Genomic DNA, 27909 nt, shown 5'->3' with positions numbered 1-27909 from the left:
AATGCCAGGAGAACCTTTGCCCTCTTCTTAGGAAAATAACATGGTGAACTTTTACAATGGATCACAGGAAAATGAGTGTTCATACTTTCAGCCAGCATTAAAGTGGCTTTAATTCAATTTAGTTGGATTCCCTTTAAAGGAAAATTAAACAAAATCAAATGATGGCCATTTTTAATTCCAAACAAGTGTGCATGCATGCATCAGTTTAATACATTTTACATAATCCACTTGAAACCCACCTTGTTACTTAATTCAGATCAACTTTCCCGTGTGTTCTGCCTAGACAAGCCCTTAGAGATAACATTATCCGTCCTCAAGGAACAGCTGCATTTCATTATTGACACCTAACTCTAGAGAGAGCTACTCTGGAAAGGACAACACAGTTGCACACAATTTATATGTCTGTCAGAGCAAGAACAATGCTCTGTATACAGCTACAATAACAATTAATATACTGGCGGTTGTTGTTCCATTAGTCACTAATTACACAGTAGACCAGTTATACAGAAGCCTTGTTCCTGGCAAAGAAGCCACTGCTCCAGAATTGCTGAATTGATAATCCAGAGCCTGCCTTTTATTTCCCCGGTGATACCCTGCACCTTTGCCATCAGTTAACTGAAAACACCACAGATGGTACAGATCCATAGGCAATGGCTGTGCACTGCACACCGCTGTTTTAAGAACTTCTGAGTTATGGCATTTGCATGAGAGAAGTCAAGGTGAGTTCAGTGACTGAACAGAATTGCTTCCAGTCTTTGTCACAAAATATAAGAAGAATAGTTTGTCATTGAAGATTTTTGCTTCCTCTTACAAAATACAGGAGAAGTGTGGCGACCTCCACACATTGTCTCATCAGGCTACTGTGAACACAAGAAAATGCCAACCCTAGTTGAGAGTGGTTTTGAAGGACCTTTGTTTCACCAAGACATCTTGCAAAAGACGAAAATGGTAAGAGGTGCATAGCAGCTTTTAAAAGGATGTTGCAATAAACTCCGACACATTGGAAAAGCCACAGATGTGACCCTGGCCAGCCAGGAAAGGTACAAATGGGCCCAGCTTTCCTTATGATCTTTTCTCCACATTCTTTTTCTCTGTTGCTTTCTGCATGTCCTTATTCAACAGTGCATCATGATCTATACTCTCCTGTGATCCAGCCAGTCCACCGGTCCAACACTGCTGCAGGTTTTAAAACTTTGAGGAGAGACACAGAGGAGTGGTCTGGCCATGATCTTTGATGTCTGAAGAGCAAAACGGGAGAGGTGACCATCATTCTCACATTATCCTGGATGTAGCAAGTTAGAGCAGAAGGGTAATTGTCTCACCTTTCCCCCCACCAAAGAAAGGACCCAGGGATTGAGGAGTCTTTGAAAAATGTCGATTTACAAAAGTGGCAGTTTCCAATCAGCTTCTCTAATTAGCATTTAGTGGAAACTTTTTGCCTTTCACCAATAACAGATCCCTCCAGGGAATTGTGGTTAGAGCAAACTTCCTCTTGATATGGGAAAAGGGATAGAGACAGTGTTAAAGACAACATTACATAGTTTTTTAATGAAAGCCTAACCTCAAGAAGTTGTTCACTGGAACAAGTCAATGAACCATTTTGATCTCATTATTTGGAATCCTAACTTTTAAAATTAAAACCTAGTCAACTCATCTTGATCCAACTGTGTTCATCTGCAGTCAACAATTCCAGGAAAATAAAATGCCTCGCCTTCTCTCCATTTTCCTTTGTTGTTACGACAAATAAAAGTGGAAAGAAATTCTTTATGCTTTCATTAATATTTATAATACAGATAAAATTGCATATATCATGTGTGGTTTTTTACACATAAAAGTCAGGAAAATATCATCCAGTTGACTTCATTACAAAACTGCTAAGTCATCCCCCAAACTGACTAATTCTGTATTGTCTGTGATGAGTACCAAGGAACAAATATTAGCCTTATAATGAAAATTCAATCACATCCTTAGCTAGTCACAGACTAACACTCTGCTCCACAAGGTAAAGGTAAGCACAATTGACAAGACGGATCGAATGATCCCATAGATTTAACTTGTGCAAGTTCTTATGGCAAAGGCTTTGTTTTAGCTCAACTCAGTATAGTACCACATTTATGGAGCTAGAGAAACATTGAAAAAAGAAAGCACAGATCAACTGAACTTCCCTCCTAGAAAGAAGACACCTTTATACCAAACAGCAATAAAAGAATAGAGAGAAGATTGGGACCCGTCACACAGAGAGCATCTTTTATGTATGGGAGAAGATGGGGCTGGAACTTCCTTTGTCTTCATTTTCATTGTGTAGACAGGTAAGCCAAGGCACAACCTGATTAATTGACTGACTTGAAGAGAGCCTGTGGCAAAGGCAGGAATTAAGCTCAGCTCCCCCTGAGGATCAGTCCAGTATCTTAACAAGCCCATATCTTTCTGTTCTGAAATGCTGTGGCTTTCCTTTGTAATTAAACAGCATGGATACGAGGGGGCTGATTTTAACTGTCGTTGTACTGAAAGAGCTTGCACTGGTCAAGTGGGGAGGAACTGCCTTGCCAACCTAAAAAGGCTTTTCCTCTACTTAATTCCAGGCTTCTAAGCTTTCAAAAATAGAAAATATTGCATAACCAACAGTACTGAGCAATTTTGAAGGCATACTGAAAGAGCTTTTTATACTCTCCCGTTTTAATAGCTGGTGCTTTTACTGTAGATAGTATACAGTTACAGAATAATGTGCATGGGTTTAATGCCTGCTATGATAGCATCTGAGGTGAAGATATTGAAAATTCAATTAAAATATAGTTTAGGATATTGGCTTATTTTAATTTCCAGCCTCCTTTACCCTCCATCCACCTCCTATGCACCCAGGACTGAAGCTAGAAGTTACATGCTGAATCTTTCCTCCTGTAACTCATAATCTGAAGAACTTTGTACTTCTCCATCATTTGATCATCTGAAACCTCTTCTTAAAATTCTACAGAGTCCCTCTGCTCCTCTAACAGAAGAGGATATTGACGTGCTGAGACAGGAGTAGTTCCTATTAACAACAAAACTAGATGGGAACCCCAAAGATTTGTCTCTTAGCACTAAGCCCTGAGTTACTCATACTTGCATGAGCTTTTTCTAAACCATGGTCACTTTTTGAGCAGGTTCAGAGAGGGAACATAAATTATTTCACCACAGCAAAAGCAACTCCCACCTCTGCAATTCTCAGTTACCTTTAAACAACACAACTTTTTGCCCTCATTTATGTTCCTCTTTCTAGTTGGATCAATGAAGTTCTCACTGTCACTGTGTTGCCTTACATGGTACAGAGAAGAAAATAGAAGTCCTACTGGGACACAATCAGAGAAACAGCAATAATTTCAAGAGGCAAGCAACCAACCAGAATCTCAGAAAAGCTTCAACTGCTGTCCAGTTTCTTCTGATCCTTCCTAAAATATACATGAGAGCACACTGTAGGGTGAGTCCCTTCAGTTGCCTGCTAAACTGAAGAGAGGTGTCAAGCATCACTGCACATAAAAAAACAACATGCAGTACTAGGACAAGCATTGCTGGAACAGAAAGGAGATCCTTGTTCTATTTTCTCTAACAATGCTCAGGAACACCTGGTTCTGGAAACAGAACATCCATTTGTTTATGTCAGATTTGAGAGAACATATACCTGAAGTGTTTATATGGCCTGTCTAAATCTTACCTTGACTGCAGTAATGGCAGGTGTTATCATTGTCACATGAAATATTATCACTAAACTACTTGCTTCTGAGGCTCCTCCAACTTTCCAAATTTTATTACAACAAAATGTATATCTAAAATATTATACCTTTGGTGCTCCTTTATTTCAGTGGGAGCACACAGTTTCCATAATAAGAGGAAAGCAGCACAACAGGTTCCAGGACATTTCATAATCAAACCTACTCTAGATGTAGTTTACATAGACGTGAAGATTGAGGTTAAGCACCATGGTCATCTGTCCCCAGTAAACTGACAAGTGGGCTCTTCCATGCATCTAAAGAGTCACTGCCCTACTTACAACTTTCATGAGCCCCATACAACTACCCAACGAAAGCTGACCACATCCCTGTTTTATGTGCAGGGGGACGCAAAGTAGAACGAGTCTCATAACTGAGCAATGAAAGAGACTAAACAAAAAAAGTGCACCAGTCCTTTCCTTAGCACATAGTTCCATCTCAGCACTGCCTGCAGAGAGACCATTAGTCCCCGCACTTGGGTCCCCATGGGTTATGGTGCATTCGTGTAACCACCCATCTGGAAACAGATGAGCTGTTCCTACCCTTCTGGTTCTCACAAGCACTCCTGCACACCACCACTAGCATGGACCTTTTTCAGTAGCTGCCTTCATACTGGTTGCTGGTTGAGTAGCGAATATCTCTGAGAGCTGAATCAGAGGCTTGGTGACTTGCAGTGCTTATAACCCCCTAGAATGGAGGTCTTGGACAAGGTGTACATGCAGTGTCCCCAAGGCAGAGTTAGAGGAAAGATGCACATCTACAGTAGGGAGGTGAAAGAGATAAATGGAAACTTTCTTCTCCAGTGATGCTGTCCTCATGCATCACACGCTGCCTGGCTGTACTGGGAGACCAGCTGGCAGCAAATAAAAAAAAGGCAGCATATTAAAACTGGATAATAACAGGAAAGATCCACCCTGTGTTGCTGTCTTTTGAGGGTGTTGCTTTGCTTGCTGGCTCCTGAGATAGGCTCTTTCCGGAGGGGATAACTGTGTGCCCTGCTTCCCACATTTTGCTGTGGATCTAAATATACAGGCACTGCTGCTAGGTGAGTGCCATTTGAATTGACAAACTGGGATTTCTGCTGCACGCCTCACACTTAACGCAGCCCTGCCTGGGCTTTGAAGGCAACGGCTTGTTGCCTTGGGGTCTGAAACTAACAAAGTCGAGCTGAACAAGCCCAGGGCTCCCGTTGGATTGCTCGATCAAAGACAATATTAAACAGCAGTGTTTTCATAACTACTATTCTGGGGCTCTTGGAAAGCAAGACAAAGGAGATGAAGTTAATTTCTGTTATCATAGCCTGGTGCAGCTGCAAGGGCCCTGGGAGAAGCCATCTTCTCTTGATGGCTTACGTAGTCTGTGTCTTTGCAAGAGCTCCCATTAAGCAAACAGAGCTTCAAAAGCTTGTCAGGCACTTCTGTTCCCCTCCTCCCCACACCATTGTCAAATCCACCCCATTCCTTCCTTCAGACATCTTCCTTATAGACATCAGGGAGCCTCTCTCTCCTTCACCACTTCCCTGCACCTCAGAGCTCTCTCCTTCACCTTTTCTGTCAGCAGTGCTGCCCATTGCCCTGCCCAGGGAGACTCAAACTAGGGAAGTACTGCACAAGACAAACGAGTGCTGTGCAAGGGAACAGGACAGAGAATGAGTCCTCCAGGTTCTGCTGTGCCACCAACCTAGATGGCAACTTTAGAGAAGTATCTTAACCTTTGGTTTCTACATGGTCAGCTGAGATTAACAGGGCCCAGGGGGTTTTGTTTGTTTGTTTTTGGGGTTTTTTTTAGTTGATGTCAAACAAAACTATATTGTGCATCCTATTTCTTTCTATTCTTAGACGTGATTGGTGATGGAAATCACTAAGGAGTATTGCAGGAGAAACTCAAAGCTATCTCCTGATTAGAAGCACTGCTTTGAGACATTTCAGGCAATTTTATGATGCCTCTCCTACAAACCATCATTGTCATGGTCAACAGATCAGCTTGAGAATGGATGCTTGTCAGCACCAGTGCTGTCCTGGGACTGCCATTGGTTCCTCAGGCTCTGATTTTTCTTCCTTACTCTTCATCTGTAGTTGAGCATAGACATCATTTATGGAAAAGCTGGAGTGTGGTAGGACTTGTTTATACTCTCAGCTTGGTTGCAGTAAGGATGAGGAGAATGAGAAAGCTGGGTAACCATGAAAAGCTTTGAAATGAGATTACTGAAAGGGAGGAAAGAGCTCCAGAGAGCTTTGTTTAAAGTCTTCCTCTTCACACTGCACGTTATTCCTTTGAGGTCACTCAGATAAAGGCACAAATTTGGGATAGGGCATAGAAATAAAGCACTGCTTGAGATGAGCAGGGTACTACAGGAACTCATCTGCATTAATGGACAGAACACCCCATATTGTCATCCTCTCAAACTGGGAGTTCACCTCGAGACTCTACGATCTAGGGAGATGTCCCCAACAACCTGACTCCTTCTGTACAGGAAGTACTCTTGGCTAATAACTGCCATCTGGGATTTCACAAACTGGTTTCATTCAAGTTTGCTCTTCCCTCTAATCTCAAGTTTCCCAATTAGCTGAAAAAACATTAAAATACATAAAAATCTTGCTGGAAAATTTCTGGATAGATCCAGTACTGATGCCCGTGAAATGAACAAAACTCCAACATCAGGCTCAAACAAGAGGGATACAGTTGTGTCCAGCTCTTTGCTGATACCTTTCACATCTCCCTCATGTCAGAGTTTTTCCTACTAAGTGGTCAGTTCACATCTCCAAAGATTTCTGAACAAAAGCCCCCATTCTAATTGTTGGAGGCATAAAAAGAAAGAGCTGTTCTCAACCCAGAAGTGAAGTAGCCAGTCTTCAGTTTTAAAGCAAATCTTCTAGATGTAAATTGCTGCATAATTTAAGTTTATTGAACATCTAACACCAGGAAATGTGCAATTCATGAAATTTTCAGTGAAGATATACGAATGAGACTTCCCGATACATTTTTAAAATGTGAGATTATCAAAGTTTTATGCACTGTCGACTTTGGCCACATACGGCAGAGTTAATTGAAAGAGCAGCCCTGGCTTTAAAGGTGTCCCCATGAAAGTGGCAATGTGTGTTTTATTGTCTCTTAGTCATTTGCAACTCAAAGGTACCCAAATTTATGCATGAAAATGTGTTTCTTCCAACTGCCAGCCTGCACCGCAAGACACTATTGGATCCAAGAATCCGGGTAGATGCTTTATTTCTTGCATTCACATCACTGGTCCTGCAGTTTCTGCAAACTAAACCATGGGCCTGACTTTCCAAGATGCAATCCTTAAGCCCCAGATCAGACCCCATAAAGAAATCTGCTTGGAGTGGATCAAAGATCCTCTGTTTGGAGTACGCTCAACAAGAGATACAAACAAGACAGGAACGAACTGCCTTTCACGGTGCTGGGAAAAAGCAGACGGGTAAAGGTAACCCCTCACTCAGGAGAGCTGAACTACCTTTTATCAAAGGACACGTGGTGCAACTCATCCCCTTTCTCTTCCCCTCACAAACATATACCAGTTTAGGATTTCTGTAGCCTCAAGTTGGAACAAGTACTGCCAAGGATAACCAAACTGAATGACACATCCTTAACCTCCTAGAGAGAGACAGCATAAATCCAGCCTGAAGTCTCTGCTCCATGAAATTGGATTAGGGACTCCACTTCGGGTCCACCTAAAACAGACAAATAGCCCATACAGTTTGGTTTTTTTTTCCTTCTTTGTTTTTTTCACACAAAAAACTCCCCAAAAGCAAAAAATCATTGAAGAGGGGTTAGGCAATCTTCTACCCCACAACAACAAATAAGGCTACAGAGCAGAACTCAAACTCCAGTGCAGAATTGATGGTTTCTAAAAAGCATTAGGTCATACCCTGTCAGTGTCACCCTAGGGCAGGAGGTAGACATCATAGAAGTTGTTGGACTACTTGGTTTTACTACAAGTACATCTTCGGTCTCTTGTTTTGGTCATAAAGCAGCAGAAGTAGGAAACGTGAAGTGGGATATGTAGTGAAAGTTTAATGCAGAGAGATGAAAGAAAAGTGCCATGCTTTCCCCTTCCTTGCAGCTGCAGCGAGCCAACATCAGGAGCAAAAAGAAATTGGCCACACTGACTGGAGACTGCAGGGCAGACACCACACTGTACATTTTACAAATGCATCAGAGATGCCCACCTCCAAAACTGGCAAGGGCATTACACAGCATCAGCTCTCTTTCTGTGGCCATCGTCCCCAATACTGCTGCTGAGATACCTGCAAGGGCTGTGCTGCTGCTGCCACCTCTGCTCACAGTGCCAACAAGCGCTTCTCAGACATCTGCTGGGACAAGCAGGGGCTCTTCCCTGGTCTGCCTTCAGTGCAGAAAGCCAAGGAACAGAGATCTGGGACTGGGGTGCCTTTGGCATGTGAGCCTCTTTACCTATGTCTGTGAGGTAGGTGCAGACTTTTTTTGCTCACCTCCTATTTAGCACTTAATGCAAACCCCATTGAATGGTGGAAGTCGCAGAGCTCTAACTCTAACATGTGTGGTGGCTAAAACAGCAACTACAGAGAAAAATTAGACCTCTCCAAAAAAAGGCCAGAGCTGAGGGATTAATGTGCTTTCTGAACTGTGGGATAACCACATTCCAGATCCTGCTCTATTTTGGAGCAGAAATATAGATTTGAATGTCTTATATGGTACTGGCTTGGGTTCAGTCTCCACTTCTTTCTAAAAGCCCATCCTAGGCATGAGAAATCCTTCTTTGTAACAGTTTTCATAAAACAACCATATTTTTCCCAGTAAGTTTCTCCTTTTACTATTTGCGCAATCATTTTTACAGCACCAGTTCTGGCTACTAACAAAAGTAGTAACTATATAGCATCAATCCACTTTTTTTACTTTGTTCAAACATGTGAATTGCAGAAAAAAAGAAAATTTACTTTGAGAAGAGTTTCCCTTCCTGTGAACATTGCTATTAGGTACTGCTGCTGTTAGATACCTAAACAGAAGCTTGAGAAAATGTATTCCTAGGTTGGTTTTGGTTTTGGCTTTGAAGAGCTTAGGATTTTCTCCAGAAGTTCAGCACACAGCAATACAACCACAACTTTGCCACCAACTGTCCTCTTCTTGGTAGCACTCTGGGTCTCTCTCTTCCTTTCAGAGTTACAGTTCATGCAACCCAGAGAGGGCACCCAGAGCTCCATCCTGTACACCCAGTTGCAGGAACGTATTTCAAGGTCTCCTGCTGCTGTGTCTTTGCCCCAATAACTAAAGGAGGTGGCAGCATCACACTCGGATTTAACTGCTGGGTGCAAAGCGACAAATGTTCTGCCAGGGTTGGAATGAGATTAGCAAAATCCTACGGAACAATTACTCAAAGGTGCTGTAACAAATCAATTTCCTGCGTGCAAAAAACACAATTACTACACAAATTATCTTGCTCTCACCCCATTCCTCTCTCTGCACTGAGCCACAGCTGAGAGGCCCCATCCTTTGGGCTCTGAACATATAGTCCCTTCTCTTAGGTGACACTGCCAATGGTAGGAGCAGTAGTACTCCACCTCCCTTGATGAGTTGTGCCACTAGAGGGCAAATTGCCAAAATAATACAGGGTAAACAATAAGTCCATTGGTCTTTGAACCTACATTCCAAGTTCTCCATCTCCATGAGCAGGCATCCTACCATTCAAGAGCAACTCATATCTGCCAACACAGATTATCACCTTTGGAATTTCTAACCTTCTCCACTTCATCATATTTTAGTTAATTTCTCAAATCTCCCAGTTTTCCCATTCTGGGACAAATGCAGAATCTCTACCTAATGCACAGGTGGGGGGGGCAGGTAAGGAGGGACATTTTATTCTTTCCAGGGCTTACATATTTTTTAAACAGGAGATTCCAACATGAAAAATAAAGACATTCAGTGCAGACAACTCAAGTCTACAATGTTTCTTGTCTCTGGTTCAGAGCCAGAGCCCCGCTGCACTCCCACTGCGCCACATCTGAGCTAATGAGCTCTCCCACCCTGCTGGGGTACATGTGGTAAGGTTGTCATTACCAGCAGCCACCTTGAACATACCAAGGCTAGTCAAAATGTCCAAGCTGAGTAGCATCAATTTCCATCCAGAGTCAGCTATCTCCATGTTTTGTTGCCTGGCACTGCTGGGCTGCTGAGGCCCTCAAACAGGCCTTGCACTGACTGGGAAAGATCCAGCAACACTGAACAGTCTGGACTGCATGCAATGCAAAATGGTGCTCCTTGCTTCCCGCCCAGGAAACAGATTGCAATTTGCATAGTGCTGTACCTGAGCTAATAAACTATGATGAACTCTCTCTGGGTCTGCATCCATGGCACAAATAATCTTCAGTCTGGATAATTCCCATTATGTATCCTGGCTCTTTCACTCAAGCTGCAATACCTTTTACCTCTGAAAGTCCATGGTGCCAGCCAGCATCCACTACAAAACTTGCTCTCAATTCTGTCTGTTCCATTCCCATTAGACCAAGCAGCCAACACCACCCATCTCACTTTCACTCTTCAGTTCATGTTGTAGGTGAGACAAGAGCAAACCATCTGGGCCATCCCCACGTGCCACTGATCAGCTTGGCAATCTCCTGCCATCCTGTTCTACTGCTGTCTCCCTCAGAGGCCCAGCTCCCCCCAGCTCACAGATGGCCCTGGGAGGACTCAGCTCTTGTGCCATTCCAGGAACGCTACAAACTCCACCACATCAGCTTCTGAGACTGAAGGGACCAGTCCAGTGTTCAGTTACCCATTTTGAAAACACGCAAGGTAGAGAAAGAGCAGAGCATATATGTATCGTGTGTGTCAATGTGGAACCTGTCGAAGCCCAACACAGCTCACAGGACAGAGTCACAGACACTGGGTTTTCACCTTATTGGGCATCCAGCAGGCTGCCTCTTCACACCTATCAGACAAATCTGAATGAACGCTCCACCAAAAGAAAGTGGGAAAAGGTCTTTGAGTTAAGCAGCTGATAAAACCAGGATTTCAATTGTTAATATAGCAGAAGACTTCCTCACATGTCTTCAACCGGTATTTGCATCACAGCAGAAATAATACAAGGCAAGAAAGAAAAACGCTTTAAAGAATATGGCTCTTTGTCAGACTGGAAGTATTAGCTGCGATTCAGAAATTAATGACAGCATAAAAATCTATTAAGGCATCTAGACTGTCTCTCAAGGGGCCTTTTCAAGCTTGTAGTGCATGGATTATTCTCCAGGGCTCTGCCCAGCCAAACTTCAGCTATCCCAAATGACAGCAATTCCACCATGATTCTTAACAAAGCTGTATCACCACCTAATCTCTTTCTTCCATTAAGTATTCTTCCTCTCCTGTCAATTTTTTCTTTCCTCCTCCAAATTTTCTGTCATGAGAGACTCTTCTAGCTCTGAGTCCACACTAGACAATTCTTCATGCCTTCCCAGTATGCCTACATCATTAGCATAGCTCCTCTTTAGTCATTTAGCCAAAACAGCTATATATTTAGCTCTCACAAGCATTCTTCATAAGTCAGTCCCTCCAGCCCCTTAATCATTCTCCTTGCAATCCTCTGAATTCCCTCTAATTTTGTTTACATCTTTCTGGAATTGAAGTGCCCGGAACCAAGTGCTGTAAACAACAACAGCTCGTTATCTGGCTAGACTGTAATTCTGGTGATCACAGCACAGGCCCTGCACATGCCATGCACACACAGACACATGCATATGTTCGTCCTCTGGTTCAGACACAGCATCGCTACAGGACACGATTTCCACTCACTGGACATTCCCTCCTCCACAGTAACATCAGCTGGGTCTCTTCCAAGGAAATCCAGTTCCAGACAAAGTGAGAGCAGATCTTCAGTACAGCACTTTCAGCTGCCTGCACACTCAAGACAGACACCAGCTACTGGCTGCACTCAGGTTTAATTTTCAAGTTTTTAATAACACCAATAAAGGCCACAGTTTTCAGAATTTTTTTGTTTTAGATGACAGTTGAGACTTTGAGGTAGTCTTATGACAGCAGATAACACATCACAGGAAAGCTTTTAAGCACTTGTGCCTTAATCTGTTCTTGAAACTCAGGTTGGAATCTTTCCAACAAAACATCTTTTTATTCTCTATTAGAAAAATATCATTTTGGTGAAGCAGAAACATTCTGCAAAGATCTTTTCTTTGCTTCAACAAACTTCTGGAGAACTTGAGAAAGAGTTCATAAAGAAACCTGTCAAGGTTCCTGCCAGCTCTCAAGACAGAATCACAGAATATTCTGAGTTGGAAGGGACCCACAAGGATCACTGAGTCCAACTCTAAAGTGAATGGTCCATATGCCACAACCTTGGCATTATTTGCACCAAGGAAAGGTGGCAGCTCCACAAGAAGGTTTCTTCTAGATCAGGGCAACCCTAAGCCTCTCCCTGTAACAATTTCAAAACCTCTTCTCACTTAGCATCCCTAGGTCTGAAAGAATTACAGAGCTATTACTCCTGTGTCTAGCAAAGAAAGCAAAGCCTTGAAGTCTTCTGTCTCCCCAATATGTTTCACATGTCCATTCCTCCTTCACAGCAGCTACAACAAAGCTTCAGCATCCAGGAGAGCTTGAGGTCTGTCTTGTTTCAATTTTGCGGTGGTAGAGACCAAAAACTCTTGGGGTTGACCAGGGGATGAGCAGAGCCTACATGTGGGGTCTTGTGAGGTTCCTTGAAGCCTGAAGAAAAGGCTACTGCTACAAAGATTTACACCAGGACAGACAGAGCAAGGCCAGCCAGGATGGCCTTTTTTTTCTTTTCTCTAGGCACACAGCAGGCCAAAGGAGAAGGAAGACTGTACTGCTGACTGTAGCTCTAGGTCCCTCTGAGGCAATGCCACAGCTCATTTACCTCATGCTGCAGCTGGACTTTTTTTTTTATCAACATTCCAATCTGTTGCAGCTCAGTGGCTGCTGGACAGTACACAAACCAGTCACCTGTAGGCACCTAGGATACATGAAAATGGAGGAGAGCTTATGCATCCTCACTTCAGCTCCCACTGTTTCCTGCCTTCCTTCCCTTAGCTGGCCTAGACTAGACACCTCTTACACCACCTGGGATAGCATGATCAATTTCTTTTCTTTGAATCACCAAGAAATTACCATTCATAAAAACCCCAACCTCGATACAACACAACTCTTCCAGACAAATAGTTTCCTTTCCTCTACAAGAGATCTAGAAGTTCAGAACATCTCATCCTGCTCAGCTACCCAAACTGAGACCGGACAGAAGACAGCCACACTGGGCAGAGCCCATGCTGTTGAGGAAGTTAAACCAGCAAGGCTGTGGTAATGCAGGTGCAGCCAGAGTACAGACTGGCTGGTTTACTGCTTCAGGCTGCATCCAGCTCATAAAATAAGGAAGGTGGGCTCAGTCAGGTCATGCTATTTTTGAGTATGTTGGTCTCATTAAAAAAACAATGCAACTTGTACATGTAAGAAAGCCTCCTTTTATCCTCTTCCTTCTATTCCCAGAAACTCTCTTGTGAAAGTGTAGGAGTCAAACATGTCCTTTCCACTCTCTAGGCTGTATTCCTGCCCAGGTGACCGAAGCGTGACTAAGTGGCCACCTTACACTGGGGCTATCACAGAAAGATGAGGAGGGGTAGCCAAGCCACAGAAACAATTCTGTTTCACTGCAACAATCTCTTGCCGTGTCAAGATAGGATGCAAATGTGCTATGAATAATGGTCACTCCAAAAGCACACATAGCTACACAGACACTCCTATCAGAAATCAGGCTGCATTTACCTCCTGCACTAACATTCATGACAAGTCCCTTGCACAAAACACAACTCTAGACCAGATTTGTTAACATTTCTCAAGCATCTTTACCACACAGGTTATGCATTTTCTGTCACATGCACACACTCAAATACATGTGCATGCATATATATAATCTTCTGTTCCATCCATGCACCTTCCCAAAAGCCAAGGAAGAGCTATTCAAGGGCCATACCTTTATGCACAGATCACGTATACAGGCACAAATAAAACTGGATGTTTTGATCCCATTGTACAAGGTACCTTTACAAGGCAAAGAGTAGATACTCATCATATGATGATGTACCAGCATGACAAAAGTCTAAACGCATTTACACATCAAAAATTCCACAGATGGCCCTCTGAATAACCCCTTCTTCCTGCAGGCAAAACCTTACCAGCAAATCGCTCCTTTTTCAGATGCTCAAGTATTTATCCCCCCAGTCAGCCTCTCCAACATCCACACAGGGGGAAGTCAGGTACCAGTGCACTGGCTGCAAGGCTCATGATCAGAAAGGCTCTTGCTCTCTTGGTGGAACTTTGGGTCAACTGCTGAGGGTCAAGCACAGCCAGGCTCTAAGCAGGTGCAGCAACCAGAGTGCATGCAGAAGAATATTAATAGTTATCGTCCTAGCAGGTTGTAAGGATTAATTGGTTCTGGCCTGCAACTCCCCATCAATGTAAGTGCTAAGGGGCAGAGGGGAGGGAGCTGTGATTACACACTTACATTGCATACTCATATGCTATTGATTTCCCAGCTGGAAAGGCCCACAGCCTTTCGTTTGTCTCCTTGCTTGCTCCCTTCCTCCCTCCCTCATCCCACTGCTCATGGCCAGCCCGCCAACAGCACAATCACCATCTCCAGAAAAAGGAGAGGGACACCCTTTTTGTGGGACAGCTCTGCCAAACCAGAAGGAAGTGCAGAAACCTGCATCCATGAGGTCACACAGAGGCAGACTCTAGGGAAGGAAACAAATTTCAAGAACTAACCGTCTTCAGGGGAGTTTCTTTTGGATGCTTTATAAAACCTAGGGGCTGCAAAAGCCAGACTCTGAGCCCACAGCTGTGATTACACTTACTTTTGCTTTAAGCCAAAACCCTTCCTCTGAAGCCTGCCTTATCATGCTATCTTTTTTTAAATAAAACAAACCAACCCTTCAAAAAAACCCACAACACACCAACCTGTTAATTGGATATGTTTACCCTTGCATTGCCTCCAAAATTATCTCCTCCCAGAGGTACCATTCAAAGTCCAGTACCTCTATGGCTGACAACCACTGAAAAATCCTATTTTGTGCTTGTGGGTGTGTAAAGTGTAAAGGCGTGGCCCTTTCCCTCAGCATGTAGTCATGCAGAATTTCTTCCCTGGGAACTTTAAAACAGCAGATATGGCCAGCAAGACACTTCACTGTGAGACAGAATACTCCTGTGGCTCAGAAAAATTAGGGTAGCAGCCCCTGTAGTGCTATTTTCCTTTTCTTTCCATGCAGGTGAGCAGGGCGATGCAGCCACATTGTAAAGGCGTGGCCCTTTCCCTCAGCATGTAGTCATGCAGAATTTCTTCCCTGGGAACTTTAAAACAGCAGATATGGCCAGCAAGACACTTCACTGTGAGACAGAATACTCCTGTGGCTCAGAAAAATTAGGGTAGCAGCCCCTGTAGTGCTATTTTCCTTTTCTTTCCATGGAGGTGAGCAGGGTGATGCAGCCACACAGGCAGGCAACCTCCTGGAGGGAACTCACAGGGAAATATCTCAGTTTCCAGGAAATTCTCCATCAGCTAAAGCACCACAGTGCAATGGCATAGCACAGAATCAAGCCTGGGCTTCTTTTCCCTGGGCCTATTTCTGTAAGAACCATGTACTCCCAGCATTTTTTCTTCCCTTCTATGCTGGCAGCAGGGATCTCTGCCCTTCGCTGACACCAGGAGAGGGCTGTGTCTCACAGGTTCACCTACACACACCCTTAGCTCCTTCTCAGAGAGGGACAGGATGGTCTGTGCTGTGCTTGATATTTTTGATTTTATCATGGGTAATTTGACAGCAGGAAGAGCACATCAGCTGCCAAAATCATTGATCTTTGAGTGTGAACAGCAAATGAAACTGTTGTGCACCTTTTTAAGGAAAAGGGGATACCAAAGAGGCAAAGCTTCATGTGGGGACCACAGACAGCAAAACCCTGCATCCTTCCAGCAGCACCCTATGCACAAAGGAGACGATATCTGGCAAAACACTGGTCCCCGTGTTCAAAGGCACACCTGAAAGATTTTCCCCAGACTCTTCCAGGGTATCTTTGTCTGGTACCATTGTAGACTTCACTCAGATCATTCAGTCCTTTAACAACCTCCATCAGACAACAACCACCTCAGCTGATCCTCTTCCACAAGAAACCCCATCAAGTGTTCTGATGCACCCAGAAAAAGGGCATCCCTTGCCCTTACTCTTCATCAGCTTTTGCCATCTGTCCTCACTGTACAGCACACAGGAAAGGAAGCAGTGCTACAGCTCCTCATCACCTGCCCAGCCCCACCAGCCTCTCCAGGCAGCTGCACTCAACACCCACCTGCTGCTGCAGGCCCTGTGCATCAACATCCCTTGTCTAACCTATTCCTGAGCCACTCAGTCTTGCTCAGGGTAAATATGCTGGGGGAAGGGTCCAGACCCCACCAGCAAGGCAGGGGCCTGGGCTCACTCAAGGCTTACAGGAGGCACAGTGGCAAACAGAAAGGGTATGCACTCCTAAAACACTGGCTATGCCAGCAGCCTAGGATAAGAGCAGCTGTATTACTCATCCCAACTAGAAGAAGCTCTACTGCTAGTGGAAGAAAAGAGGAAGTGAAAGCAGTAGCTATAAAAGAGCATAGCTCCTCCTCAGACCATTAGCATACACATAAGTGGGTTGCAAGGCTGAAAAGGAGTGCCCGAAAACATTGGGAGCTGGGTTCTTTGTTACAGAACTAGTAAAACTCCTGTGTGAGAAAAGATCTCTGAGACTAAAAGACAAAGCAAAATTTCTCTTATCATAACAAAGCCCTCTGAGCAGGTAGCTGAGTGCTGAGATTCATAACAGCTAGAGGAAATTGGTTCTTACTCATGTAATTATTGACACAAATGGTTGGCAATCACTGGGATAGAACTGGAAGAAACACTTGGGATACCTTTTCAATGCTCCCTGTGTCCAGATAAAAAGCCTTCTCTACTTCTTCCTTATACTAAGCCTACAAGTGTTTAGTTTTAGTATTGAATCTCTTCATCATTTAAGAGAATGCAAGGCAGCTGAGTGAGTTGTCACCTCATCAATACAGTCCAGCCTGTGAGAGTTTCCCTTGCCTTACTCAAGGAGAGAGAACTGGAAACAGATAGGATGAAAAGTATATTCAGGAGAGCAGGAAAAGTCTTTTTTTCTCTCCAGCTGGCAGTATCTAAATGTTATCCAACTGCATCACAATCGCCCCACGCTGTTCCCCATACACCACAATGTCAGCACTCGCACACACAGGGCTGCTCCTCCCTCTCTTCTCCCCATCCATTACACATTATCAGCACAGAAACACTCGGGTACACGCTTCCATCCATATAGACTGCGCATACCTCACGCATTAACAAACACATCATTTTTCACACCCGCACTGCCCACTAATGTTATAGAACATGAGACTTTACAGATAACATTTGTACTGTGTGCCAACCTAAAGGATCCTATTCCACTTACCCGACTGCTTCTGTGATTTCTTTCATCAGACTCATTCCCCATTTAAGAACACCCTTGAGCAGCTCAAAAAATACATTATAAATAAATGCTCCCAGTACTATGCAGGCCAGTTCTGCATGCCCTTTCCTAAACCATCTCCTTCACTAAATTGGCTGTGGAGGTATCTAATTTTTTTTTTTTTTTTAAACACAAAGTCTTCTACAATTAACCAATTAGGTGGGGTTGTAGGGGAGGTTCATTAAAACAAGCTGGGATTTTTTTAGCAAATTGCTGATTTGAAACAGCTGCTATTTTTCAAGGGAAAGAATTTGTTTAGAAGAATTTTCAATTTAAAGCAATGCTGAAGGAAACGTATAATTTGTCAAGGCGTTCATTTTTTTAAATAAAGTGCTTAGGGTGAGGAAATAAAAATTAATATTCATATTGATAGCTAAGTTAGAGTAATAGTAGGTAAAAGTGCAAACATAAACATTCTTCTAAATTATCTAAATGCAAGTTTTTATATACCCTAATCATCTGCTTCTCCTCCTCATCCTCATGCACCCAATTTTTGACTTGGGGAAAAAAAAAGGAAAAGAAAAATTTATCTTTACAGTCCAATTCAACAATCTGATCTCTTTCAGAAGCTTTGAGGTACATTGTGCTAAGAAACGAAACCATTTGAGGGAGAAGCTGCAGCATGCCACTAGAAAATCCTAGAAAATCCCACCCACCAGCAGTGCTGGGCTGTGTAGGTACTTTTATTCCTCCGGCCCCCACAGGGCAGGAAGGCCAGTGCACCATGCAGGAGGAACAACCATCCCGCCTCCGAGCCACCTGCCTCCCAAAGGGGACTGGAAGTGCAGCAGCAGAGAAAAACGCAAGAATCCTAAGCCACAAAATTGAGGAAATCTAGTGGTGGGGGGGGGGGAAAATAAAATAAAATCCTCTGTGCAGGACTTGGAGCATCTAACCTAGGGGGGAAGGAGCAAAGGCTGACTCCGTGCCAAAGCCCCTGAGGCCAGGCAGGCGGGGGACAGGCAGCCCTTGGCATCCTGCCTGGCAGCGGCGCTGGAGGAGGCAGCCTGCGCTGGCCGCTTGGCACCGAGGAGCCACCGCTCTCCTGCCAGGCTCAGCTGCGCTTCCTCCCTGCACCCCAGTGCCTGCTATTCAGCCTCGGCTCGGCCCGGCAGTGCCAGCAGCGCTCCCCTTCTCCCCCACGCCTGGTGGCTTTGGGAGAGCGGAGAAAGACGAGCTGCTTTTGCGTTCGCCGGTACACCCCCAAGTGGACAGCGAGGAAAGGGGAGAGATGGCACGGACAAGTTTTGGATAGCTCGCAGAGGTGTAGGCTCAGCTGTCTGGCTCTGGAGGGATGTGCTCACCGAGGTCTTGGAAGCGTTCTGACTGGGGCTGCTGCCTGTCAAAGCCGACACTGCCATTTCCTGGGGTAAGAGCTCCACAGAGTTGTGCTCAGCAGGGTTAGAGGAGTGTTCAAGGCTTGTTACCACGGCTTTCAGTGAAAGACAAATAATTTGAAAGAAATATTGCAGGGGGTTTTTGTTGGTTTGTTGGGTCTTTTTAAGGACACAATACTTTCCCACTCCTTTTTAACTCCTTCAAATATCTTCAGGCTTGCTTCAGGTAGTGCCCTGCTCCTCCCATGCAGCCCCGGTATTCCTGCTTCCCCATTCTTTCACCCTTCAGATCAGAGAAAGGAAATTACTGCTATGAAACTAGATTCAGCAGTGCTCTGGTTTATTTCATGCCAGAATTTTGGGAGCAGTAGAAAAAGCATCTCCAGGTTTGCAAACACTCAGACAACACCACACCACCCTATCCCATCTCAAAACCTAGGGAGGGCAACTGTATTGCCTCTGCCTTCTCAGAGCGTACGTGATAACACAGACCTCAAAAGACCTTCCCTGAAGCCTTCAAAACGAGAATAGATGTGGCTGATACAACTGTGGCAATACTAACTCACTAAAACAGAAGGTAAAAGCCTGGCCATGCCTGTACCCTGGCATGAGCTCCATCTATAAGGACAGACCGAAACAGATCCTGGCTGTGCTAGCATCGGGATGCTCTGGCCACAACTCAGGGAAGGCTTGTGACTTGAAAACACTGCGTGGAGCAAGCGTCGTGGTCTATGGAAGCATGCATCAGAAAGACAGGCAATGGTCAGAGTCAACGTGATTTACCAATGTCCATCTTTCTTGACAGCTCTCTGTGTAATCCTCCAGGGCAGGGGGAAGTTCACATCAAGCTACACAACTTCATTGCTGACATTATCTACTTATGTTACACAGGTATCGATTCTCCTCTTACCCCATGTACAACCTACGTGCTGGAAAAAATCCTCCTTCCCTGTCAGAAATAGCCACTTCACAGCAAGGAAGGAAGTCAGCTGGAAGGTGCTGGTGTTGGATTCACAGTCCAGACTTCAGAGAGTGTAAGTTGAGCGAAAATATGTGACAGTGAAAAGCGTGTGTATGAGACCCAGAAATGGGAGAAGTGAGACTGTATGAAAAGGAGCACTCAGTAAATGTGAGAAGGTGGCAAAAAATGAGGGATTTCATAGTGAGGGCTTGCAGGAGTGACAGGTGTGAGGCTGCAATAGAAAGCATGTGTGTGACAGGGAGCCTGCCTGTACGGGAATTTGCTTAGTAGACAAAAAATAGAAGAGAACAGTGCATGCAAGACTGTGTGTAAAAGTAGGAGCTAAGGGGAAGTGAGGATGCTGTGACTGGCATATCTCCATGCACGGCACTCCTGCACTAATATGTACTAGAGTGATAAAAAAGCACTGTGTAAAAAGCTGTGTGTGAGCGAGATGCGCTCTGAGGGTGCAGCTCACTGCGAATGCAAGACTGTGAGGCACAGAGTAGGCCAGATAGAGTACATCTATGTTCTTTAGTTATATATTCACCTATGTGTGTGTATATGTGTGCACACACTGGCTTACAAGGCTAGTGCAGCAGGATAGGCAAGGGATTTTAATATGCAAGCAACCTCGAACACTAGTGATCAGGATGGAGGCTTGAAGGAGGGAGGGGGGACAATGGGAAGGGAGAACATGAGCACAAGAGAAGCAGACTCTCCAGGAACTGCATGTGCTAGGGAGCTAGAACTGTATGTGCCAGAGTGAGTTTATTCATCTTGCCTGCTACATCCCTGAGAGTGTGTGTGTGTGTGCGTGTGTGTGTTCATGAAGGACCACAGATGTGTGTGAGTGAGTGTGGATCATGCACAAGCTGCAGTTTTGAAGGCTATGATTATATGGACATGTGTGACATGTATTAATGCATACAGCATGGAATGCATTAACCCTTAACTCCTGTTTACAGAAAGCATCTCAAAACCAGCTAACATGCCTGTCATCACTTCGAACTAAATTCCATACTCACACTTGGCTCTTAAAGCAAGAAACCCAGCTGGCAATTCTCCACTGAACAAAACCCCATACCCAACAAATTTTCTTCTCCTGTCTTTCCTCCATCACTCTCTCTCTCCTTTTTTTTTCCCCCTGGTATAGAGGGGAAGGACATAGTGTTTTCGCAGACAGACCAGAGGCATAGAGATTCCTCTAACCTCCCCCTCTCTGGACAAAACCAAAATAAAAAAAAAATAAAAAACCCACAAAACAAAACAAACAAACAAACAAACAAAAAACAAAAGAAACTTAACACTTATCTCCTCAGGAAGGTAAAGAATTGAGGAGAATCAGTACTTGTGACCCAAAGTGCCGAGAAACAGCGGTTGTGGATGGAGGGGGATACCCACCTTCACCCACCACTCTTTTCCTTCGCAAATCTTAACTGTACTCCCCCCACCAACTCCCCTTCTGCAAAAGCATAAATACAGCAGCAAAGTCAGTCACATGCAGTGCCCTCTAACCATAGGATTCACCAGCAGCGATCTCTCCTTGGCTTATTTCCTGAGGCAAGGGGGGGGCTCCAATTAAAGCAGAAGGGTTTGAGGAGGTTGCAAGAAAGAACTCACCACATACCTTGCAAGGAGAAGAGGGACAGGAAGAATCCCAGCACCCAGATACTGTGCAGCCAGTAGGTCCTCATGCTTCTCTCTCACTCGCTCCGCTTCCTCTGCCTTTTTCTCCGTCTCTTCGCTTCTCTCTCTCTCTCTCAATTTATCTTTTTTTTTTTTTTTTTCCCCCTCTTCTCTCTTCTCGAAGAAAATGGGATTCGTGTCTCCCTTCAGTCCCTCTGGGCTCTGCTTTGCCAGCTCTGACAATCCAGTCACAGTGCAAGCTGACCCGCGGTGGCCAGATTCCCAAATAACCTCGCACTCTCCCCTTCAAGTGCTGGAGAAAGGGAGGGCCAGGTTGGATGCTCCACCGTAGCCTGGGCTGGCTGTAAACACAGAGAATCTCTCTGTCTCTCTCCTGCAGCTCCAACTAAATGCGACTGTACTTAAACAAGCAATGCCTTATAGGACAGCGCTCAGAGCAGAACAGATCCCACCTCTGCCACCTAGTGTTGCAAGCCAGCTCATTTATTTCATTTATATATATATAACTACATATACGTTATGCTATAGAAATATGGTTCCCTCATTCCTCTACAAATGTATCTCTTGGATCACAGTCTATGAGCCATTCTGGGCTCAAGAGCCCCTGAGGTTCCAGCTCCAGTGCACATGGGGAGGCAATTCAGCGAAGGAATATTCCTCATCGCCACAACAAGAAGCACGGCAGGGCAGGTTTGGTTTCTCAGCAGAGTTCTGCTTGACAAATTCTGAAGCAAGGGTCTCTCTGATGCTGGTGTCACTGCCGGGCAGTACACAGGGGCCAGAGGGAGATTCAGACACACCGACTGTAATTACAGAGCTGCCAAGGCCTCCAGGAAAAAATAGCAAGCATCAGTCTGCATTAATCTTTGCTGGATCTCCTGTGACTTCTGCACAATTTCAGAGGGACCAGAAAGAATCCTTCTGTAAGGGAAATACAGCTTGAAAAACAATCATTTGCTCACAGAAGGCTTCTCCCACAACCCTTCTCCCTTCAAATACAGGTTCCTCCTGCCATATGTAGTACCAACTTTTTTTCTCAAGGAGTAGTTAGCTCCTGTAGCTCCATTTCCCCCTAAAATAATTGCCTCCAGTCAGAGGAACACCAGTAACAATGTACCGCTTAACATTCACACAGGGCTTTTCATCAGTCTCTCTCCAGGCATTTCACAAAAGGGTGTCCTTTCGCAGCTGGGGACGTGGAGGCAGTGTGAGTGCACAGCTTCTGAGGCCAGTCCCTGGGACACAGCGTGACAGCCCAGCTGGACTGCCCACCCAGCCCTGTGGCCCCTCTTCAGGCCACATTGTGGCCTTCATTGTGGTCACCAGGCAGCCTATGAGGATGTCAACACTAAAGGACACAAATCTTCAGTTTACACATTGAGGGTGTGGGTAAGCAAAGGTGAGTGTCCACATGTAGGGAAGGTCTGTAGGATTCTCATCACTAATGATGCCGTTTCAGAAGTGTTTCTTATTAGACTGCTGTAGAGCAAGCTGTTCTGTGAACAGAACGCACCAAGCCTGCCTCCCCGTGGGTTCCTGTCTGCTGCCTCAAAAATCCCCCTGCTCTAATAAAAGCCAGATCCCATCATGCCCCCTGTGAAACCTCCTGTAGGAATCAGAAATCCATGCTATGGCTAGTCTTGCTTCCTAGTGGACCAAAATGAAAGAAAAAACACAAGGCAACACTTGCCTTAGCCTGGTTGGCTGCTGCCATGTACCACCTACATAACTCACATGTTTTCCCCTATGGAGGGAGTGGAGCATTACCTAATCACCAGTTTTTAAGAGACATACAGGAATAAGTTACTTTTTAGCCTTCCGCCCTCTTTTAAATGTGGTTGAAATTGGTTGCACTGAAAAGTTATTAGGAGGAAGAACAACATATGGACAAACAGATACACATGTACTATCAGCTAGGCTTCACTTCCCAAGGAAATCAAACTAAAAATATTAGAGTGGACTAAAGTCAACTGACTCTAGTCAATGAAGAGCATGCTTCTTTTTTGTGGTTTCCGTTTCAGATGGTTTTCATCCTCTGATAATGCATTGAGTCTACACAGCAAGGTTTTGGTGGGGGTGGGCTTCTGTGAGAAGCTGCCAGGAGCTTTCTCTATGTCTGATAGTGCCAAGGCCAGAGAGCTCCAAGACAAACCCACCACAGGCCAAGTCTGAGCCAATCAACAATGGTAGTAACACCTCTGGAATAACATATTTAAGAAGGGGGTGGAAGCTGTGCAGCAGCAGCCAGGAGAGAGGAGTGAGAATATGTGAGAGAAATAGCCCTGCAGACACCCAGGTTGGTGGAGAAGGATGGGGAGGAAGTACTACGAGCACTGGAGCAGAGATTCCCCTGCAGCCTGGGATGAATACCGTGGAGGTTCCGGATAGATCAGTTATCCACCTGCAGCCCATGGAGGACCCCTTGCTGGAGGAGGTGGATGCCTGGAGGAGGCTGTGACCCCATGGGAAGCCCACGCTGGAGCACACTCCTGGCAGGACCTGTGGCCCCATGGAGAGAGGATCCCACACTGGAGTAGGTTTGCTGGCAGGACTTGTGACCCTGTGGGGGACCCACACTGGAGCGGTTTGTGAAGAACTGTGGCCTGTGGGAAGGACTCATATTGGAGAAGTTCATGGAGGGCTGTGTCCTGTTGGAGGGATCCCACTGGAGCAGAAGAGTGTGAAGATCGTCCCTCTGAGGAGGGAGGAGCAGCAGAGACAGCTATGATGAAGTGATCTCAGGCCCTATTCCCTGTTCCCCTGCGCCACTGTGAGGGAGGAGGGAGAGAAAATGAGGAGTGAAGTTAAGCCCAGGAGGAAGGGAGGAGTGTGGGAAAGATATTTTTAAGATTTGGGTTTACTTCTTATTATACAGCTTTGACTTGATCGGTAACAAATTAAATGAGTTTTCCCCAAGTTGAATCTGTTTGGCCTCTAACTGTACTTGGGGAGTGATTCCCCCTGTTCTTATCTTGACCCACAAGCTTTTTACTGTATTTTTTCTCCCCCTGTCCAGCTGAGGAGGGGTGATGGAGCAACTTTGGTGAGCACCTGGAGGCCAGCCAGCATCCAACTACCACAGATACCAAGAGAGCATGGTCTGAAAGAGAGCACAGTCAAAAATAAGCTTGGCACTCAAGATGCATTTGGAACTTAGCATGCCAAAATCAAGTGGTGACAATAATTTGGTGGGCTTGAAGTAGAAGTTTTTTGGGTTTTTTGCAGAAATCCTCACAAACATCTAGCTAGGGTTCAGGGACCAGCTAGGCCAGCACCTTAACACTACAGCAGCTCTATACATTTCTGACACGACTGTCCATGTGCTCAGCATTCCTTTTTACATTTGCCCTATACCTTTGTGATCCATTACCTCAGTGCTCACCATCTACATCTGATATTATACACAGCATTATATGCATTTGTTCTGTTTCACAAATCTCCTCAGCTCCCATATGTGGATACAAATATGCTGCTAGCAAGAATTTCTCTTGCTTCTTTCAGTCCTGTGAGATTTTTTCCTCTCTCATGGAAGATAATAGCAGAGTTCTATAAACTATGAACACCTGTGGCCTTGCAGAGCTTTGTTTATGGTACAGTAGAAAAATATTTTGACAATGGATGTTTTAGGATTTTAGCCAATCACCCCAAGGGGTGGCTGATCCTTTGTCCAGTTAGACTATGAAGAAAAAAGTCTGTAAAAGAGTTGTAAAATAATTAAATAAATCAATCTTGCTGCACAATTCCTGGATCTCTCTTCTCCTCCCTACCACTGCAGGATACCGCGATACCCATATATGGCACCAAAATTCACCTGCTACCTATCCCAGCTTCCCAGCTACCCACAGCCACATACATAACCTCACCTCCCATCCTCCTGCACATAATCCTACAAGGTCCCACAGCCTTCCCACTTTAACCAGATCCTTATGCAACCATTCAGAGTCTACTTTACCTACAGATCCCGTGGATGATCCCATATATGTAGCTCTCAACCACATGACCATCTCAGACTTTGGATATGAATATGCCATGGCCTGAAAAAAAAAATCTGAATCAACCCTGCTTCCATCTAAAACATTTCCCATGTTCTATTGCAACTAGCCCTGCTAAAAATTTGTCCCCATCATTCTTATAGGTCCCCTTTAGGTACTGAAATGCCACAACATTTATTAAAATACTTATGATAGCAATTTATATTTATTCCAGTAATTAATAATATAGCATAGTAATTAGTCTTGTGTTAATTATTAATCAATATTATATGTATTATAATAATTAACATTATATTTTGTAATAAGTAATCATAAATAATAGTAGAACTGTATCTCTGCTCCATAAATTCCATAGGGATGTGTGGGAGATAATGCTGAACCCAGTATTGTTCCTATCCAGAATGGGCAGCGATAGTTACAAGCCCAGAGAAAAGACACAAAGGAAGCAGCTCTCTCTCCTTACACTTCCCTGGAGAAGCTGGCATGACTGAAAGGATAAGCAGCTACTTCTTACTACGTATTTGACATCCTCCTAACCTTCAAAAACATTCAGGACTGGATTTTGGCTCCCTTGCTCATGCTGAGTCATACCAATGGGGTTACTCGGGACATTAGACTACTAAATATGAGCAGGAGTATCAGATTCTGTGGGCTGAAGTTCTCTGGGATTGGTCTCCAGCCAAAAGTGAGTCCATTTTCCTCTGCCCAAATCTCTCAGCTACCTACATATTGTGAGGGCAAAATCTGAATAAAGAATTACGCTCAACTCTCCCTAAATCCCCCACACATTAAGAAAAACAAACAACAACGAAACAACCAACCAAACCCCAAAACACACAGCAGTCCTTTCTTTTTAAATTACTGCAATCTTTCCGCTTCACCCAGTATTCAAATGCCAAACGAACCAATGAAATGCCAGCAGTAGAAGAGCATCTACAATCCTGTATTTTAAAAAAAAAAAAAAAAGGTTGAATTCTGACAGAGCTCTGACTGATTGAAAGCCAGCTACTTTTAATGCATAGTGAAAGTGTTTCATTAGGGCTGAGTGAATGCATTTAGATGCACTGAGCATGGATGCTTGTCCATTTTTTAATAAATAAATGTGCTTTGTGCTATTAACTGTTTAAGCACTCACACTTTCATTTCTATTTCATCTTAGCTTTAGTCACTTCAAGCAATATCAATATTAACTTGATTGTGCAGCACACACATAATATTTTCTCTTCCAAGTTTCTATCCCAAACCTACCATTAAATACTTCTCAAGCAGGCATGCTAAAGTTGATGGAGGAACTTTTAACTTTTCCATTACAGATTTTTTCAAATTACTGTTATTTAACTGTGCAAATGTAATGTTGCATTAACAAAAGGCTTAGTGGTTTTTTTACTGTAATAGAAGTAGTATTGGAAACACAGTTGGCCATGCAAATTTTGCAGGGTTTACATAAGAGAATGAGCGTTCCTGAAATTTTAAGTTGAGAGAGCTTGGTAAAGTGAGCAGGAGGTAAGAGCCATAGATTACCCAGAAGTGTTTTTTTCTGGATGTTTTAGTGTCCTGTCCTGTATGTCTGTCTCTGACATATGTGTATTACTACTTGTTTTACTGAGTGTTCTGTCTGTGGGTTTCATGGCATAGCTTTGGACTAGTGCATCTATGATAAATAGTGAATTTCAGTGTGATTCAGAAGAGTGTTGTGGCATGTGCTGCACATGATCTTGGGAAAGGGGGTAGAAGGAGATGTTCTCTCTGCAAGAACTACTCATTTGTCATGTGGTTCTGTGAAACCCACCGCTGTCCAAGGTCAAGGACTGCAGAGTGTCCAGAAATGTGAGTTCTCTTAGAAGGGATGCAAGGGCCTCATGACCATGATAAATAGTCTCACACCTGATTAAGCTCCTTTATGTAGACAGGAAACAGCATTTGTGCTTCTCATTTGCCTTCAGCCTGACATTCAAGAGAAGCCAACTCTACTCAAACCACACTTTCCACCTGCTCTTTCCTTTCTGACTCTTCATACTCCTCATCTTTATTCCCACCTTTTCCCCCTCTCAGCTTCTTGCTGTCCCCCACTATCCTTCCTACCTCTTCTCTTCTCTATGGTCTTCCTGTGAAACTCATCAAATAAGGCAGAGTATCTTTTTGAGGCTTCTTGAAGGGGAAGATTTTCCACCAGGGTTTCCACAAGACTCCAAGCTGAAAGTAGCTTTTTTGAACAAATAAATGCCAGGCCAGCAACTGTGGAAGGTTGCATACGACTACATAGCAATTCCCTAAGACGAAAATCCACAGAAATAGCCAGCCAATGAGATAGCAACAGCAGCCAAGGAGCGGTGGAAGGAAGGAAGAGATGGAAAGAACCCTCATTTAGTTCCAACAACCGTGCAGTGACGCAGTGGGGACTGAACCGAGAACTCTTGGAGACGAATGTGTTGCATGAACTGGTACAGCACAAATGGCTGAGTTTCTCTACCATCAGCCTTAGCAGACCCACCTCCTTTACAAGTTGGGTCACATAAAAGGATATGTCACAAAAAAGCACTTGCCAGCAGTATACATTCACACATTGACGTTGTCGCATAATTAGAACATAAAATAAATGGCATAACAGATGCTATCAACATGTCTACCACACTGTATCCATGGTGCCAACTCCTTCTCCAAGGGGAGCCTCA

General features: G+C 44.3%; 1 protein-coding gene and 1 long non-coding RNA gene across 3 annotated transcripts in view; one reads left to right on the top strand and one right to left on the bottom strand.

Annotated features, from left to right (window-relative positions):
• LSAMP (limbic system-associated membrane protein) overlaps positions 1-21629 on the bottom strand; it is a 1012183-nt gene extending 990554 nt beyond the window's left edge. The window contains exon 1 of one of the 2 annotated variants that reach the window (XM_008631757.2): positions 21226-21629. In XM_008631757.2, coding sequence (XP_008629979.1) covers positions 21226-21292 — 67 coding nt within the window. In that variant the 5' untranslated portion in view covers positions 21293-21629. The remainder of the gene's footprint in view (positions 1-21225) is intronic. The other variant, XM_017731916.1, reaches the window with a different exon arrangement.
• Positions 18331-24167, top strand: LOC108446141. The gene is made up of 3 exons (XR_001861257.1): positions 18331-18666; positions 19526-19668; positions 21409-24167. It is a non-coding gene; the product is annotated as an uncharacterized LOC108446141 (long non-coding RNA).
• Positions 24168-27909: the final 3742 nt, after the last annotated feature.

Source organism: Corvus brachyrhynchos, unplaced genomic scaffold (genome assembly GCF_000691975.1).
Source record: "Corvus brachyrhynchos isolate BGI_N302 unplaced genomic scaffold, ASM69197v1 scaffold3, whole genome shotgun sequence".
NCBI classification, from domain to species: Eukaryota; Metazoa; Chordata; class Aves; order Passeriformes; family Corvidae; genus Corvus; species Corvus brachyrhynchos.
Note: the sequence above shows the minus strand (reverse complement) of the source record. Positions and strands in the feature narration are given on the sequence as shown.